The sequence below is a fragment of the Bacillus rossius genome (assembly GCF_032445375.1).
Source record: "Bacillus rossius redtenbacheri isolate Brsri chromosome 9 unlocalized genomic scaffold, Brsri_v3 Brsri_v3_scf9_1, whole genome shotgun sequence".
NCBI lineage: Eukaryota > Metazoa > Arthropoda > Insecta > Phasmatodea > Bacillidae > Bacillus > Bacillus rossius.
In genome coordinates, this window is record NW_026962012.1 from 18173562 (window position 1) to 18192785 (window position 19224).

At 37.3% G+C, this 19224-nt stretch overlaps 1 protein-coding gene across 1 annotated transcript in view; it reads right to left on the bottom strand.

The window, feature by feature from the left end:
• The window catches only part of LOC134542736 (uncharacterized), a 123400-nt gene extending 104440 nt beyond the window's left edge, over window positions 1-18960 (bottom strand). The window contains exons 1-3 of the mRNA XM_063387233.1: window positions 17110-18960; window positions 10225-10532; window positions 1800-1915 (exon numbers count right to left, since the gene is read on the bottom strand). Of these exons, the coding sequence (XP_063243303.1) occupies window positions 1800-1915; window positions 10225-10532; window positions 17110-17198 (513 nt within the window). The 5' untranslated portion in view covers window positions 17199-18960. The remainder of the gene's footprint in view (window positions 1-1799; window positions 1916-10224; window positions 10533-17109) is intronic.
• Between the last annotated feature and the right edge of the window lie 264 nt (window positions 18961-19224).

Here is a 19224-nt window from a genome sequence, read left to right on the forward strand (position 1 = left end):
GTAAGTGGAAAATTACCGTAGAACGTCCAGTCCAAACCATATACAAATAACTAACTATCTCTTGTTTTGTTTTCATTCCGTCGGTGCGTCGGTAACATGGCCGGTACAGTAAAATTTGGCAGGTATACATGGCCGGTACAGTGAACGGTAATAAACCACCACGCAAAAATTAATCAGTAAGATATTAAAGACGTCCGTAAAACCGTAAAATAGTATTAAAATCCGTAAAACTTACGGACAATCCGTAAAAGTTAGCAGGTATGTTTCTGCATCTGCTACCCACCAATTAAAGCAACGTGGGAAGCCCCAAAACTTGACATAGTATTGACATTCTTTTTTTTTGAGAACCTTCACCAATTATGCATTTGGATACATCGTAGGCAGAATCTCTTCTGCATAGAAGTCACCACGAATAGGCTAGTGGTCAAAATCTTCGAGGTAGTAGGTTCTAGGCTCCGATTCGCGAACGTGGGTCACACGGATAAGTTTGGAACTCCAATTCGGAGTGAAACCTTTCTCGAAGACGCCTCTCTGCTTGATCTAATGGGAATATTCAGCTGAGAGAGCATGTGCCTTTGAATTTAAAGAAAATAAATTTTGTGTTTATCCTCCCGGCACGTGCGCGCGACCTCTGTACTGGCTGGCGACCGTACAAGGTCACTGGGACGCTGAACCTTGTCAGCCGACGCCTCAGCGTGCCGAGGGGTGTGAGGGGGAGGGGGGGGAGGGACGGAGTAAATAGCGCACGAACACATGTGGGCGCTGCGCGCGGCGGTCGCTAACCTCGGTCCGGCTAGGCGGTACGCAAATCCTTTGCTCAATGAGCAAAATAAATGTTAACTTAAAAAGAATTTAAGAATAAAGAAGGGGTCATGCCAGATTTAGGACTTACAATAATACTATATAACATAAGTCTTAAGAGTCCAACAAAAATTATTTATACCAAATAAAATTAAAGCATTATCATAAATCAAACCAAAGCAGAAAGAAAGTTAATCACGCTAAATGCTACCAGTTGTAGCAACGAGCAAACCACGTTAACTGCTACCATTTTGTGAGAAACCACGCTCTGCTACCATTTTGTAATATATGCTGGGCTTCAGATAAACACTCAATAAATGAATAAGTAAAAAAAATAATGCCTTGGAAGCGTCAGCCCACAAACAAAAAAAACAGCAATTATTATCACAGAGGTGCCCAAACATCCTACAAAGGAATTTTAATCAAAATTAAATGAAATTATAAAAGTAACTTTATTTTGGGATTCCTTCTTTAAAAATGAAAAATTAAACTTCAAATTCAAAACTTGCGCCCAAAAATTATGATAAACGGCACAAACGCTGCTGCCTGGCCAAGAAACACTCTGAACCTATCAGCTGAGGCTTTATGCAGACACTGGTACAGATTGAGAATAGAGCCAAGCAGGACAGGAAGTTTTAGCGCGACATTTCAGGAAGGACATATTCTTGTATTTTAGGGAAACACCGGGATCCTGCCCAGCTCTAGTTGAGAACAAACCATGAAGAAACCCTGCAATACCCTCGAACTACTTTTCTTTGTTGTTCTTATCTCTATGTTCACCGATTTTAAACATTCAGGTAAGATTTAGTAATCAAAATTATTAAATAAAGTTTTCTCATCAGCATTAATAGGACATGTCTTTTTTCACTAGATCAACCAGTCTGCTAGTATGTTTTATAGTAATATTTATAATTGAGCCGATTCTATTTTTGTGAGGTACAAGTTATACAGCGCACCCCTCAGCGTGCTGTCAGAAGTGACGACAAGCGACCACTCACGGTGAGGTTCTGGGCCATGAGCTCCTCTGGAACCAGCTCCGGCCGGAACTGAGCAGGCGTCACCCACGGCCACCTCGTGTTGGCCGGCAGGAGCGTCACTATGATGTCTCCGTTCGCTGAAACACAGCACGCCCTCCGTACCACTCACTGCCGTCATTTCAACTTTAACATCAATATATCATTGCAAAACAAATTATTGCATGCTTCTTACTAAGTACAAATTAGGTCCTCCTAATTCACTTATCTGCTAAGTGCAAAAATTTATGAATGTGTTCATAATTAACACATGAGTAAATACACTTACAATTATCTTGTTGTAACATATAACACCACAGTTCTGGGATGTTGGGGGAAAATCAGCCACTGCCTAAAGCAAGAGTGATATCAGGAACCATGGGAAAAATAAACCCGAAAGAATGGCCGGACTGGGATTGAAACCACGGTCCTCTGAACACAAGTCTGGTGTTAGAACCACTGTGCCTGCTATGATACGAGTACAATGTCTCACCACTGCAGTGCTATGGTACAAGTACACTGTGCCTGCTATGATACAATTAGGTCTCTCACCACTGCACCTGCTGCGGTACAAGTAGTGTCTCACCACTGCACCTGATATATTATAAGTATGGTGTCACACCACTGCAACTGCTATGGTACAAGTACAGTGATTCACCACTGCTCCTGCTATGATACGAGTAGTGTTACACCACTGCACATGCTGATACGAGTTCGGTGTCTCACCATTGCCTCTGCTATGATACATGTTCAGTGATTCATCACTGCACCTCCTATGATAAGAGTAGTGTCTAACCACTGCACCTGCTGTGATATGAGTATGGTGACTCACCACAGCACCTGCTAATGCACAGAAGTCGCATGGAACAGAAATGTTAACCCATGGTGCTACCATCTGTGGCCAATGGCACAAACAAAAAGTCACAAAGCCAATTGGAAACTTTATAATATTAATTGTTTAATAAATTTTAACAAGAAAGGGCAGGGTTTTAGTAAAATTTATTGTCGAAAATCAGGTCCAAAGCCAGGATTTATTATTTTACTGGGTCTTTTTCACTTTTATTGGAGCCGTTTCTTTATATAGTTTAATATTTATGTCTGCTAATTAAATGATTCAATAGTTGACGAAGCTACTCCAGTATAAAATTCTAGTGTGGGTGCGGAAACTATGTGCAATTCACAGACCAGTCATCAGCAATAAGCCCACTATGGGGCTTTAGTGACATTTAGCTGCCATCCCAAGGATACATTTGTCCATGGTTGTATCATCGACGCAAAGTAACTGCGGGACTTATTTGCGAGATGTGATGTATGTGATTATGCAGAATGTTTTTGGCATCACCAAAATTAATAAACATATATTTTTCAAGCAGGGAAAAATTATTTGTTATATTGTTTTGAAAACAGTCTGGACCTGTTGTGAACATCATGTAATGGTGGACAATGTTTACGTTTTTCTGTGAGAGCTAAAAATAAATCTATCTAAAGGTTATACTAAGATTTTTCTTTAATAAAAACTTTTCAACTAAATTCATAAGTAACATCAATATTTAAAATATCTGCAAAACATTTTTGCCCAACATTTTCATAAGTTATTTTTCAAGTGTTTTTGTGAATGTTCAGGTCAGGTTATCTTTTAGCCAGGCCGATCTCAGTTGCAACACATGCAACCTACATGAAATGTACGAAACCGACTCCCTATGATTATTAATGGGATTACACAAAAGCTTTAACAAAGAAGCGTACAGCATAGGAAAAACAAATACCAGTGTCATGATTATTCTATTGTCTTTAACAAAAACCTTATAGTGATCTTACTAATTAAAATTTATAAAAAATAATCAGTGACTCGTAAAAATGTTATCAAACTCCTCTTTCTTGTTAAGTTCCAGTCCACTTAAAGTCATTTATAAATAGTTTGAACGGAGATGAAACCAATATTATACATAATTTATTTTATATAAATGCATGAATTATGACAAAAAATCATTACAGCCAAAGTTACAGAAGGGCACAGTCAGTTCTTGTGAATTATCTTAGCTAGTAGGCTTTACCTAAAGCCCTAAAATTTGATTATTGTGAAATATGATACTGCAATGGCATATATGCCAGAAAATGTATTAAATTAAAATTCCCCATTGCATGAATAATTTAAAGAAAGTGAAGGATATAGTAATTAAATTTATTCAAAAATACAAGTCTCTAAATTATATGTTTTTTGCTAGGATACCAAACATGGTGGTATTCAAGCAGAATAACATTAGGTACTTTTTAATTGAACTAATACACAAACATTTTCTACATATACCTTCAAGAGTGTAAACCATCTTGAAAAATTAAAATTGTGTAAACAACACTCTAGATTTGGAAATGAAGTTCACTGTTGTTGCATATGTTCTCAGGTGACCTGTGTACTCAAACCAAGACCAACTTTGAAATAGAGTATCGAGGCAGGTATGAATGGTGTGCCTGTCTATCTATCTCTCTATCTCTCTATCTTGCTCTATCTCACTCACTCTCTCTCTCTCTCTCTCTATATATATATATATATATAAACCTTCCCCTTCCAGGCTTGAATACATCAATCATTTCTCTACCCCAACTAGGTACTGATCAAAATTCCCAGCGTAAATTTTTAATTCCTTTTTTGAGGTTTTAGCAATTTTTTTTTTTTAATTTTGTCCCACTGTGAGAGTCACCTCCAAATGATGTTTCACCTCACACAGTTATTAAAAAACTTAAAATTCACAAACCACCAAGCACCCTCTGAGTACTTACCCTCATTCAATTTCTTGTAGGCTAAATACTAAATCAATTGGATGCTCACGTCTACCAAATGTGGTGGCACTACTAATTGTTGAAAATAGTTATAAAAAATGTGTTTTTTAATGTTTTAAATATGATTACTTTCTTCTTAACGCTTACGTTACTACCGACAAAGGCAAAATAACTCACTCGCAGATCTGTGTTTTTTTTTTAGTACTTCAGATATCAGAATACGTACAGAAGCAATAGTGTACCAAGGGAAGTTGTATTCTACTATTAATTTTATTTCTTTTTTAGTTACACATTTGTATTCTGTGTTATAAATATTGTTTCTGGTATACATACAATGAAATACAGTTTTAATAAGTAAACTTTTAATGATTAATACATTATATTGTATTATCTACATTTAAAAGTTTGTATTTTATGTAGCTGGCAATTATTTTTAAAAAACAATATATTTTGAAACAAATCTATCATACAGAATATTTAGCTCAGAATTAATCCAACTGTAACATATTACTTATTTTAAATGGTTTATTTATTTTTATGAGATTTAACTTAAGGTATCTCTAAAATTTTACTAATATCTGAAAAATTAAAATAAACAGTTAAGATAAACTTGAAACTTCTGGAATGCAAAACCAGGAACACATGTGAAAAATTGAAAATAAACTAAAGTGAGGTAAAATATATATCCAGTCATCTTGTAATTTACTAGTATTGAACTGGTTTGAGAAAAGCCAAGTGTGGATGATCAGCATGAGCCCGTCAGCAGAATCTATTTTAAGAACTTTGGACGGCCCTCAAACTCGTGATGCTGATTGAACATAGTTGGCAATGTACCCGCTTAGCCAAAAAAAGAAGGAATTTTTTCCTGTAAATTAAACTCCTATAAATTTAAGTTTATTTTTCTGGATTTTTTCATGTTGAAAATAATTTTTTCACTTGGTGTAGGGAAGTTTATGAAAATTTGCATGATTTGGTGTGCTATTAATATGTTTATTTTATAAGTGCAGAATTCACCAGTTGTTTTTCTTAACTGTAAACTATTACAGTAGAATCTCACTAATCCGGCACTCCAATAGACCGATATGTCCCATAATCCGGCACCCTCCACTTGCGCCTCCGTCGCCCCTCCCCACCCCATGCACCGCCTATATGCTCTGTCATCATCGAGCAGTCTAACCTCAAAACTTATCACGTGCACGTGCGTACATATTCACCTGCTGTTTTCAAGTGGGAATAGTCTAGTTAAAAGTGTCAAGAAAATGGAAACACAAGACCCTGGCTTGGAAAGATAAAATGGACATTTTAAAGAAGTTAGATCCTGGAGAAAACATGTGCAAATTGGTAAAAGAATATGGAGCTGGGCATGCTACCATACATGATCTTAAGAGAAAAAAACAAAAGATAGTGGACCACGTGAATACGATGGAATCTGGATCAGGAAAGTGTAAAACATTAAGAGTTGGTGGTTGTCCAATGATGGAAAATGATGCAACAGCATTATAAACACTCTCCAGTATCTGGAGAAATTTTGAAAGCAAAAACAATCAAATTTTATAAAAAAAGTTACCAAAAAAGATGATTTTCGTGCCAGTGATGGGTGGCTGGATAAATTAAAAGAGTGATTTGGTATCCGTCTGTTAACCATATCAGGTGAAAAATTGTCAAGAGACAAATCTGCAGTGCAGCCATTTATCCAGCATTTTAAAGACAAAGTAGAGGAACAGGGTCTACTTCCTGACCAAATCTATAATGCAGATGAGAGTGGTCTGTTTTGGAGACTGTTGCCAAATAAAACATTTGTATTCTCTAAAGAAGCGAGAACACCAGGCCGTAAAGTGAGTAAAGATAGAATCACATTTATGCCGTGTTCAAATACTACTGGAACACACAAATTGGGTTTTTTAGTGATTGGTAAAGCTAAATATCCCAGAGCTTTCAAGAAGATTGGTCGGCCAGTCTGATACAAGAATTAATTAAAGAGGTATTCAGTGAATGGTTCCATAAAGATGACTTTGTGCCAGATGTGAAGAAGTTTATGAAAAGATCCAACTTGCCCATAAAAGCTTTACTCGTACTTGACAATGCTCCAGGCCACCCAAATGAACAAGAGCTTAGATCAACTGATGGGAATATCCAAACCATCTTTCTACCAACAAACTGCAAACCTTTATTGCAGCCGATGGATCAAAATGTTATCCAGAAAGTAAAGTCCTTGAATAAAAATAAATTGCTCATCCATATTATTTCTCAGGATGGTGACATAATGCAGAGCCTTAAAGAATTGAATCTGAAGGATGTTGTATTCTCTCTCATTCATGCATAGAACTCTGTTTCACCTGACTTAATCCAATCATCATGGAAAAAGCTATGGCCTACAATGAATATTGTATCACAGGAAACAGAAGAAAGGGATCCAGAAGATAATCAACCTATTGCCGATTGGTTGCAAAATTTATCAAAAAGAGGATTCGAGTCAAGTGAAGAAGATTTAAATTTTGATTTGAAGGGACCAAAGAAACAGAGCAAATTATGACAGATGAATAAATATGTGATGCAGTACAAGAAGAAGAAAGCCTTGCAGAAATACTGGAGCCACCAACTACTACAAATGTTAAAGTAAAACCAGATACAGCATTTAATTGTTTCAATACCTGTATAACATGGGCTGAAGAAAGCGGCGTATTGCTAAAGATATAATTCTTCGAAACATACGAGAAAAGGTTTTTAAACAAGGACTACAAGTTGCACAAAAAAAGACTTTAATTAAGGATTATTTTAAAACTATGTAATTATGTAGTTGTTAGATATGTAACAGTTGTAAAAAAACATGTAGAATATAAATACAAATACATTATATTCTCTTTACAAAATGCTTTATTTTATTTATTATGAAATTTTTCTAAATAATCCAGTAATCCAAACATTTCACTAATCCGGCACACTCTGGTTTTCAATAGTGCCCGATTAGTGAGATTCTACAGTAATTACATAATTGTCATTTGTTAACTTTTCTGTACTAGTTGTAAAAAATTGTATTTGGTGTCCATGATAAGGTCACTAAAAATGCTATAGCAATAGTATTGTTATGACTTAAGTGCGGAGAACTGGGTTCATAAGGGTTAGCCCAATTATGTTTTATTACTGATATTTAAATTATCAATAAATAAATAATTGTATTTCAAATAGCCTGACCACAAATCACTGACACTTAAAAATTCCCTTGTCACTTAATGTCTGTCAAATTACGCAGTTTTAACTCCTCAATGAAAATAAGCTCAACAGTGTTTCGCCCCTTACCTCACGCCTGTCCACACACACAATCTCATGCCACTCAGATGCTTTTCTCGATCCCTTCGCTTTGCGTTGTGCTACTCTCGAGCGGGATTCTTAAAACTCGCTCGGAACTCGTTGCGGGACTCTCGCCGCACTCGTCGCGGGACTCTCGCCGCACTCGTCGCGGGACTCTCGCCGCACTCGTCGCGGGACTCTCGCCGCACTCGTCGCGGGACTCTCGCCGCACTCGTCGCGGGACTCTCACCGCACTCGTCGCGGGACTCTCACCGCACTCGTCGCGGGACTCTCACCGCACTCGTCGCGGGACTCTCACCGCACTCGTCGCGGGACTCTCACCGCACTCGTCGCGGGACTCTCACCGCACTCGTCGCGGGACTCTCACTGCACTCGTCGCGGGACTATCGCCGCACTCTTCGCGGAATTCATGCGGCACTCACCATCTCCCATGGAAACCAGTCTCGCTGCTTAAGTACTATGGCGCCCTTCTTGAACCAACGAGAGCGGCTGTGACGAGTTACATCATCCTGGGCTGACCAGACGCCCGAAACATCGAGAAAGGCATAATTTATTCTCGCTACTCCGTGATGTGGCCCATAGAATTCCCAAGGCTGCTCAGCGATAGATAAAAGCGCGTTGGTGAGGAGGGGGAAAATGGGATAGCGACGACCCTTTTAATGGCATGCCTTCAGTCAATGGATGGCGCATGACGTCAGTGACTGTGCAGGGTTGCCAGCCACTCCAAACCTGGCAGCGTGGTATGGTCTCTCGCGGTTCAACACTATTTCGGGACAGAATACTTTAAACCCTTTGTATACAAGTCCTCTCATCGTTAAAGGGAACCAACATCAAGTCATTCTGAACTTTAAGTGAGCGGCCAGCACAAAGTCATTGATTAATGGTTTGTGGCAAGAAATTGAGTGATTTAATTGTTTCTACGTCAACTTCTCCTGTGACTTCCACTGGCAGAACTGATGTGCAACTTGAAAGTGGTAGGTATGTGCCAAACAACTATCATTTCAAAATTTAAATGATAAATAAATCTTATTGCTTAACAGTTAGTTTTGCTATGGACTTATAACTTATAAGTGATCTTTATTTACGTAATTTGTTTATTATCATGAATTAACCTGAATAGTGAGTTGAAGTCATGGAATTTGAGCTTCAGCCTATCTTAAATTTTTTTAAAAATGAAGCCATTAACATTCCAAATTTATTCATTTCTTTGTGATTTACATCAATACTAACTATTCATTGAATTAATTTTAAATTATTAAATAATTTCTAAAAAATATTAACTTAAGTAAATGTTTATTTAAATATCAAGCCTTTTTTTTCTTAAGCTGCACTGAGTAGTATATCATAGAAAGGGCATGAAAAATGCTGTAAAATGGCAGCCACCCCATGTTTTCATCTCAATTAGGAAAGCTTCTAAAGCAAATTAAAAAATTTCTGAACCTGTTTTTGCACTTTTTTTTAATTTAACAGCTATGTAATTGAAAAATGAGTCATTAAAATGCAATATTTTTTCAAGTTCATACCAATAGTAAACCTGCACCAAATATCTAAAAAAAAATTGTGAAGGTGAAGATAAAAATGTTCTTGTTTTTGTTAAACTGACGGAATGGCTTTCCTAAATCTCCGCCACCCCCCCCCCCCCCTTTTTTTCAAAATTATTGAAGTGCCCATGCATTACACTCAGACCAGAGAATTCAAAATTATCTTAGACAGACTAGGATACACTGCATTTACTTAAAACACAAACCATACTATACTAAAATCTCTAGATTTACAGACAATACTACAAACATCATGTCAGACAGAGGAAGACACAACATAATTTTCCTTGATCACTAAATGTTTACTTCAAGTTTTCAAGTGGTTCAAGATTTTTACGTTACCTAAGTCCCACCATGATGTACCTTACATTTAAAGTCTGGGGGGTTTAATGCACCGCTGGATGTTAGGAACCCTGCTTAGTCTTAGCCATGTCCAGACAAGCAATCAATGTCCACCAGTTGTAGTTGTCTGCCTGGGCAAACAAAAGTTCACAGAGCTCCAGAAGGAAACTTGGCACTTTGCAAATACATAATAGTTAGTAGATTTTAATTTCTTTGAGGAGTTGAAGTGATGAAGACACGCAAGTCCTATGCTATTTTAAGTTAATAACATGTTTAAAAATCACGCCCACATGCACAACAACCAATATTGTGGTTAGTGTAAGAAAAGGTGTACCGCCTTAACTTCGCCACCAATAAAGACGATAAATAAATAAATAAATAACATGACAGGATACATGTTGAGCGAATGCCAAGAAAAGAGGTGACGAAGTGGCGCTCACCGAAGCCCTGCCTGACGACAGAGCCGGGGCGCGGGGCAGGCACGGACCGGCCGTTGCTGGCCTCGCCCAGGTCCACGGTGCGCAGGTCGCGGGCCTCCAGGGGCTGCGGCGCGGGGGGTGGTTCCGGCCGCGTCTCGGGGCTCACCGAGCGGCCCAGGTTCACGTGCACCGTCTCGGGGCTGATGACGGCCCCACTGTACTCCTGCTCCCCGGCCGCTCCCGGGGCCTGCCCCCCCTCCTCCTCGAAGCGCACCCACGCGCTGCCCGCGGGCGCCTCGCTGTGGCCGCTGTCAGTCATCTCCGCAGCCCTGCGCAGCGACCCCGTCTCAGCCTTCGCTCCTTTACAACCGGTCACACTCGCAAACACAACCCATTTTAACACTGGCATCAAGTATTACCAAAACTTCTTCAAATTAAAGTTTTTAAAATTTACAAAATTTAAATTCAAGTTCTTAGTTGCCATTTTACCGTTCTAAAGCAACAAATAGATTTTGAAGACATCATTCCGTTGATATTCGAATATTTGCTTTCACTAAAATGGCATGAAAATTATGGACATCCACACAGAGTCATAGAAATACAGCAAAATCAGACATTACCAATTCGAAGCTTTAAATTGACACTTATGTTCACAACTGTGGAAGTGTGCTATGGAGAGCAATGCTGCATGACGCAGGTAGGAGGCGCAAGGCACAGCATCATGCTTATCTGAGACATCTAGACAGGTGCAGATAACACTGCTGACACTTCAAACAACCCTGCGTGCAGCGGGAATGTTCACTCGCCGTTGCTCAAACATGTTCACGAACACCAACAGAACCTGCACACACAAATTTTGGCTTGTTTACGATCAGAACTTCCTCTAGTCGAATCACGTCTCTTACCAACCGCTGGTCGGGCAGTAGACGTAGCGTAACAGCCCGTGGGTGGCGTGTGAAACAAACAAGACTGAGATGTGAAGAAGCAGTTATGGCATTCCTCTCAAGTGTGATAAACGTAACAGCAAGGGTTGGGAGTCACGAACTAGAGATCAGACCAAACAACTTTCTGACACAGTGACATGGTGGTTAAAAATATAAAACGGCTAAACGCAGAAGTATGCTAGACCAATGCTGTTTTTTTTTTGACAGCTTCAGAAAATAACAAATACATAATTTAATTTTTTTTATGTATATATACCATGAAAACCAGATAAGCCGGGCCCAGATAACTGTATTTTAAAATTAAATATTATTTACATGACATTTTAACATGTACCTACCTATTTAAATTTCAAAGTAAGTCCTTTAATTTATGAAACTTGATAAAAAATAAGGTTACTTATAAATGTTTATTATGGTTACAAAAATTAAGTACTTTTTTATTTAATATTTAATGTGTTATACTAAACTAAATGTACATTAGGGAATTGTATAAGGAAAAAAATTAATATGTGTTATACCTAATTTTGCTATATGTGTACTTTACTGACTGTACATTATAAAGCAAATACAATGTAACCCTGTTATAACAAATATTTCCACAGGGGCAAAATAAAATAACTTTTAAGAGCAGAAATATCAAATTAGCATTCGTCAATGTTTGGACTTTAACAGATGAACAGTAGATTAATTGTAAGGGTTGCAGATTTTCCATAAAAAAAATTATAAAATTCCAAGTGTTGGGATTTTGAACAGTAGATGTTCCTCTATATACCATGAAAACACCATTTCAAATTTTCTTCTGGTTTTTGAGAGTTTACTGTTGATAGGTTACATTACGTAGCCTGTGCAGTGACTCTACCACCATCTTTGTGCTTTAGCGTAGCCGAGACTGTTTCCTACACTAATTTGTTTCCAATTAAAGTGAAAAAAAATTAGGGTGGAAAACCAATTAAGGAAGAAAATAGTCTTGGACCCGGCCATAACGTAACGTACCGATATTACCCATCCCTGTCTTTTTGAAAACAGTCTCTGCGACACTACATTCCTAAGGATCTCTGGAAAACCATAGGATTACGTTGGAGCAAGTTTCAAGTAAAAATTAGGGTGGCAACAATAATCAGGTCACTCTCTCGTGGAAAAAAGTTTCAGCTGCATTATAAATAGTAAAACATGACGATGGGTGTGTCACTGCACAGGTACATAGTATACCCTATAAACAGTAATTTATCAAAAACAAGTACTTATGAACTTGGAAATTCTGTTTTCAGGGTAAATAGAGGAACGTCTGTAGTGTTCAAAAACACAAGACGAACCACAGGATTAAATTGAAGTTAGTATCAAGTAAACAGTAGGGTGGCGACAACTCTTGTGTAAAATGGTCTTATCTACCCTATTATAGCACAATAACAATTTATTTTATTTGTTTTTTTATGGCTTTATATGTAAGTTCTTGCAATATAAGAATCCGGCTCCACATCATTATTAGATATAAAACAAGGAACTTATTCCAACCATTCATAGTAATTATGTAATGTAAATAACTTGTTCAAATGGTAGGCCCTAAACTACTGGTGAACAACATGAAGTATTACATCACCCCCTTAGAAAAAAATTTAAAAACATATTCAGAAATTAAAAAAAAAAACATTTTGGGATATTTATATGTTTTTTACTTCAGAATTACCTTATGTGTTAATTTATTCAACTTAAAGAGCATAAAATTTCATAAGGGTTTTTTACAACACTACAGATGTTCCTCTGTGTAATCCTAAAACAGGGTTATAAAAATTCTAACTGGATTCTGAGAAACTCAGTTTATAAGTGAAGAGGCATATCCTGTGCATAATAATTGTGCACCATAAGAAAATATGTTAATATTTTAACTTCTAGTATAGGAAGTAAGTTTTAGAACATGAAATTTGATAGAATACCACTTTCCATAATATGGACCCTGAGTGAATTATGAAGTTTCTTCTTGGAAAAAAAAAAAAATCCAGCAAACACATTGTAAATTGTTTTAAATTATCAAGAATTGCTACAGCCTAATTAGGATGGAAATACAATCAGGATGGAAAATCAATTAGGGTGGAAAACAGTCTTGACCCTGACTGTAACACTGTTACGTGAGTAACGTACTATACAAATGTTGGTGTAAGCAACTTAGGTGTCCGCCGAGTATTGCCGCCTAATGGTGGGCCACCTGCCAACTTCTACCATCACCACGCGGGGCCATCGCCACTTTCAGAAGTTGGCTACCTGTGTCGGGCCTGACTTCATCGCCACGTGACCAAGTGGTGACTACTGAATGAACCAGCAGGCCAAGAGCATAGGCAGAGGAGAAGAGTGTGTGCCTACCGCCCGAGCACAAGCTACTGACAAAGCTGCCATCATACCGCACCGACTGCCGCCCGATCGCTGCCACGGAACATCACGCTGCCTGACGGAGCGGCATCGAGGACTCATCTGGATTCAGCCATTGTCGTCTGGTAAGAAAACCAATTTTTATATTGCAACAAGAACTTAGCCCATCTATGCCGAGGACAAGTGCAGAATCTCAAACGAGTATGTCGGTAGCGAAGAGGTAACATGTAAACACAAGTGTAAAGTTGTATTAGCTATGTCTGCGAAGGGCATGTACAGTACCAAAAGACTTTGGGAACTTGGTAGCAAATAAGCCAAGGGAAGAGTGCTAGAATTAGTAAGCAAATGAACTATAAATAATTTTCTCACATAGGAGATTGTAAATTTATAAATTGTTTATTATGAAGTAAATTTGTATGAATTTTAAATATAGTTCGCACTGTCACTTACTTGTTTGTATAAATGTGTGTATAAATTTATGACAGCCAATGTACTTAGTAAAGTTCAGTCTTAGTTAAAGTTCAGTTGAACTGTGATATAATATTGTATGGCCTTAGTTACGTTTTCAGAAAATGTCTTGTACTAGTAAATTTAAAGCAAAGGCATTTTAAATAATTGGTGTTAAATCTTATATTTGTATGTGTGTAATTACATGTAATTTTGTGATCACAGAAGTACAACTGTACTATAAGACCAAGTGTATGAACCAGAGAACATACTGAAAGTTTATGTTTGTCTCAAATTTAGTGGGAAAATAAAACTATATTTATGAATAGCACTTCTCTCAATCATTATTAAAAACTACCGTCTAAAGTTGCACATCCCGTAGTACAGCAATGGGCAAGAACGTAATGGAAATAAACATTCCAGTGTCTTTTTTTGAAAACTGTCTCAGCTATGATATATCATAAGGATCTCTGGAGAACCACAGGATAAGTTTCAGTCAGTATCGAGGAAACAGAAAGGCAGTGACAACAATCAAGGATATCTCTCGTGGAAAACAGTATCGGCTGCGCTATTATCACAACATAAATTTACATAGATATATTAAGCAAAGATGACACCCGCTCTACTGCACAGTCTACCTTCCCTTTTTTTTGTCTCAATAGTTGCACTCACACAAAATGTGTTAAATTACACACTTTTTTTCTTAATTAATACAAATACCACACTTAAAACAAATAGAAACAAAAAAACATTACAGTGGGAATATTTTCCTTATTAATACAAATAAATGCATACTCGACACAAGTAGTACCAAAATAGGTACACACGTAGTTATATAATATGGTGGTAATGTTATTCTGACTTCCGTACACCACTTCGCCTATCAACTCGAGTTTTTTGGAATCCAGTAGGAATTTTCAAAATGCTGTTATAAGGGTAAATAGATAAATTAATGAGTGTTGAAAAAAAAAACCTATTTTCATAATTTTCTTTTCTTTTTTTTTATGGAAAAGTCAAGACCATAGAAATTTACCCATTTAAGTAGTTCCACAACTTGGTAACTTTCAAAATATCCAACATGATCAGGAGTAGTCTACTGAGGACATCACCAACATGGTTGCAGTGATGTCATTACCATCTCTACATTCTTACTGGACAAGTGTAGGAATATGGGGGCTTTGGGCGTGGAGCATTTACGTGCTTGTTTTACACAAAAGATACTTCCTTAGGAAACTAACTTTCGTGTATTCTATTCTATACAACACCCCTACCTATTAAAGTACAAAAAACAATACTGAAGATATTTTTCCTACTGTACTGTATTGAATATTATAATCTAGCCTGGTTTAGTATATTTTGCAAAACCATTTTGTATAATTTAACTATACTTTTTCAAATTTATTTTAAAGTTCTGGTTATCGTTAATTATACCTATTCTAGTACCTAACATGATACTGTTCATCTAATATTTATGGTATCGTATTCTATACTACAGTCCCACCTGATTTAGTATATTTTGCAATACTACATTTGTACTATACTTATTTGTTTATTTTTTAAACTAAGATTTAAACTTCTTCGGTATCATGAAGTATATTTCAACCCTATTTATTCTAGTATATAACAAAATACCAAAATATATTCCGTACTCTAATTTTATTTTCTAACAACATTGTCTTTTGCAAACCAAGCACATGAATCTTCCTGTCCAAAACACCCATTACCGCGATTATGCCGTAAGAACGTACAGGTCGTGATTACATGAGCACAACCTTGTTGACGACTTCATCAATACACCTACCATATCGCTCTTATGAAAATTTAAGATATCTAGTTTCACTAGAACCAAGCGTCTACAATAAATGGTACAAGGGTGAGAATATCATTTAAGGTTTTTAGTATGTACACGTATTTTTTTTCTTTATAAGCTGATCTACCATCACCAAAAATTTCGCTTTATTTTTTTTCAAATCAATAATTGTAAAACTTTAGAAAACTGAGCCTTTTTACATTACCTAATAAATTTTTATTCAACTAACCAAAGAAACTTATTTTACCTAACATTGCAAATAAAATGCACACAACACACCTCTAACCAAACCTAACACATGAAACAAAATACATATAAAAATAACTACAAATAAAAAACATTTAAAAGCCATTAAAAAAACTTACCTTTCTTGACCGTAGGGCAATTATCATTTTACTAGCAATATTGCTTTTGTAGATATTAAATTTATGCCAAAAAAATTTGTCATTTATAGTCCATTCAATTTCTTCTACATCGCAAAACACAAACCGTCACTTTCATGTTCACTACTACAATCACAATCAACATTCTTTCTCTACCATATAAAGATATATATTACTTCACTCCTATTCATACCACAACCGCTAATGCTTCAAAATTCACACTATCATTCATATTTATTTTCACTGCGCTAATTTATCTTGTATCGTTATCGATCATGGTCTCTTATTGCGTGTCCAGTTTATACCAAAGATCTATAATTTATATTTTCAAAATTTAAATATTTTTGATGGTGTTTCACATTACAAACACATTCATACGCTTACTTTATTTAAATATTTTATGCTAAATTACAATTAGATACGTTGTATGGAACATTTTCTCCAAGGGAAAAATTTCGTTATCGTGTATCCAGTATATTCAAAACTTTACATGCATTTCTTCAAAATTAAATAATATATGTATTTTAGTAATAGTACAGTTTCAAATAACAAACATATTCAACTGTCTAGTTTGTTTTAATTTTTTACGCTAAAATACAATTGTATATGTCACACAAAACAATTGTCCTGGAAACAATGTTCCTCTCAAAGTTTGATAAAAATTTAAAAATCTGATATATTTTGGTGATTACACAACTCGCATCCAATTCCTTTCTTTAGTTTAATATTGTATGTTAAAAAAAAAAAACTTGATACACGATAAGGAACAATTACCCTGTTACCAATACCAGATACTACTATCTTTTCCTCGTTCCTCCATTGTGTTTGTTATCACTGGCTAACTTCCATGACGTCATACATTCCCCTACTTTCGATCAAACCAATAGTATGGTATCGTGTGGTGAACTTGACCCACATGATCAATATAAAAAACAGGAACATAAAAAAAATGTAGTATTACTTATCCTTAGTATTACGGAAAAGCCCCTCTCGTACAATATGGACTCGTAAGTTATTGCTTGTAGCTATAAACATCTTGTGTGTTGACATTGCACAAGCACAGTCCCCACCCCACCAGTACCAGACCCCGAAGGCGGAACGCACCCATAGCACTCGCTCAGAGTTGAAGACGCAACTGGGTGGAACGGCCCTGCGGCCAATAAATTGATAGCCGCCCGTGAAGCTGTTGAGTGTGCATGTGTTAGTCTACCATGCCAGGTGGATATCAATCCGTCAAATGTAAGCCCCAAACTTTTATTTATTTTCTTTAATAAGTAAATGTTAATTATAATTTCATCGTCATTTGTAGCACTTCAGAAATCAAATATTGTTCACTGTGCAAATCCTTCACAAGGGAAACGCGACCTCCGTCTGTGCGCCAGTTGACGTCTGACTGGCTCAGGGGCTGGATGCAAACACACCACGGGATCATCACCGATTTGTTTCTCACTTCTATTAGCCGCGATAGTGTAAGTTCTTCCTAGTCAGTTCTCATCGGCTCTGGCCGGCCCCAAACTAGGTCAAGTTTTACCGAACTCACCTCTTAGCTCGAGTTACTGTTAGCCACCGCGGACTTCGCCTGTTCTTTTGTAGCTGACGAGCCACGTGTGTCCCACCCTTGGGAGTTAGGCCACACTCGTGAACATTTTCCTTGTCGTCCGTGTGGGCCGTCTCCGGACGATATGTGTAAACGCTATTCTGAACTTTGTTACGTCTTAATTGTCATCTCCGCGGGACTGAGTTGTAGACCGCGTCTATGCACGTGAGAGCCTGCGCCCATGCTCAAGAGCAAACATCCATCTTGTACCGTATAGCACCATCCTTGTGGCGATAAGTAACATGAGTGAACTGAATTTTAGTATTCGTGAGACACGTTAACACGCCACAGCTTTCGCGCATGTGTTTTGATGAAGGGCATATGTAATTTTAGGGTTTCTTGTAGTGTTAATTATTCTATGCTTTGTCTTCATCTAGTGAGTGTTGTGTGCCACGCCACGAACTTCTAAGCATCACTAAGTCTGTAACAACGCATTGCCATCCGCGGACATTTAACACAACTTTGCCATCAGACATTTGAATCAGCATATTAATAGCAGTTGTAACTGTAATTCTCTGGTTCCATCAGTACACAGAGCCATGCTCCGGCACCATAACACATCGGGCTGGGTACTGTGGCAGCACCATGTACGAGAAACCATTATGTAATATACCCACACCATTTTTCAGTCTATCCTGTTTTCATTTATTTGCTGTTTCTGGTCATATAGCAAAGTACATATTTTAACCCCACCTTCAACCTCAGCCATCGAGCCTAGTAGGCCACGCTGGGGCCAACGATCCACAAAGTCATCGGTTAGTAGCAAGAGCTAGCCTGGCGCCCTCCCGGAAAAAAATCTATATTCATTCTCGCCATCTCCCATTAGGCTCACCCCGGGTCACGAACTCAGGACCGCGGGTGATGGCAGTGTTAAGTTTGAGTGGAATCAAGCCCAGCAATTAGAGTTTAGGTTAAGTTAAATATGATGTATAATGGGCACACATTATACGTTAGTAAGCCTGAGTCAAGTAAAGTTTCTTCGGCCTCGGCCCTGTTGTCCATAGGAATTAATATCTTGTACAGTTGCCACTCATTCAATCCAAAAAATAAATACTCAACTAAGTCACATAAATCTATGATTAATGTTATTGCTATTAAGAATGCGGCTAGGCCGTCATTTTGAAAGAATTTTATAACCATTAAAATTATCTGGGAAGATGCACAAAAACGCTTCTAGCCATAGCCAAATACACAATCAAACAGGTAGAAAAAAAATCACAGCTTCTCACCTTTTGATTACTATCATTCATGATTCATCCAAATCCAGAGATAAGTAAATTGACCAGATGGAACCATGGATGGAACATAAACACATCGTTTTGATGAGGGTTTTTTTTACAGAGGGAATGATGAAGGTCCGCCATATTTCTTAGTGAATAACATCGTTGATTTCACCATTTGATTAAATTGCGAGTAGTTGAAAGTTTGTTAATTTATGTATCATTAATTTAATTTTTGAGTGTTGCCGGTGAATCTGCT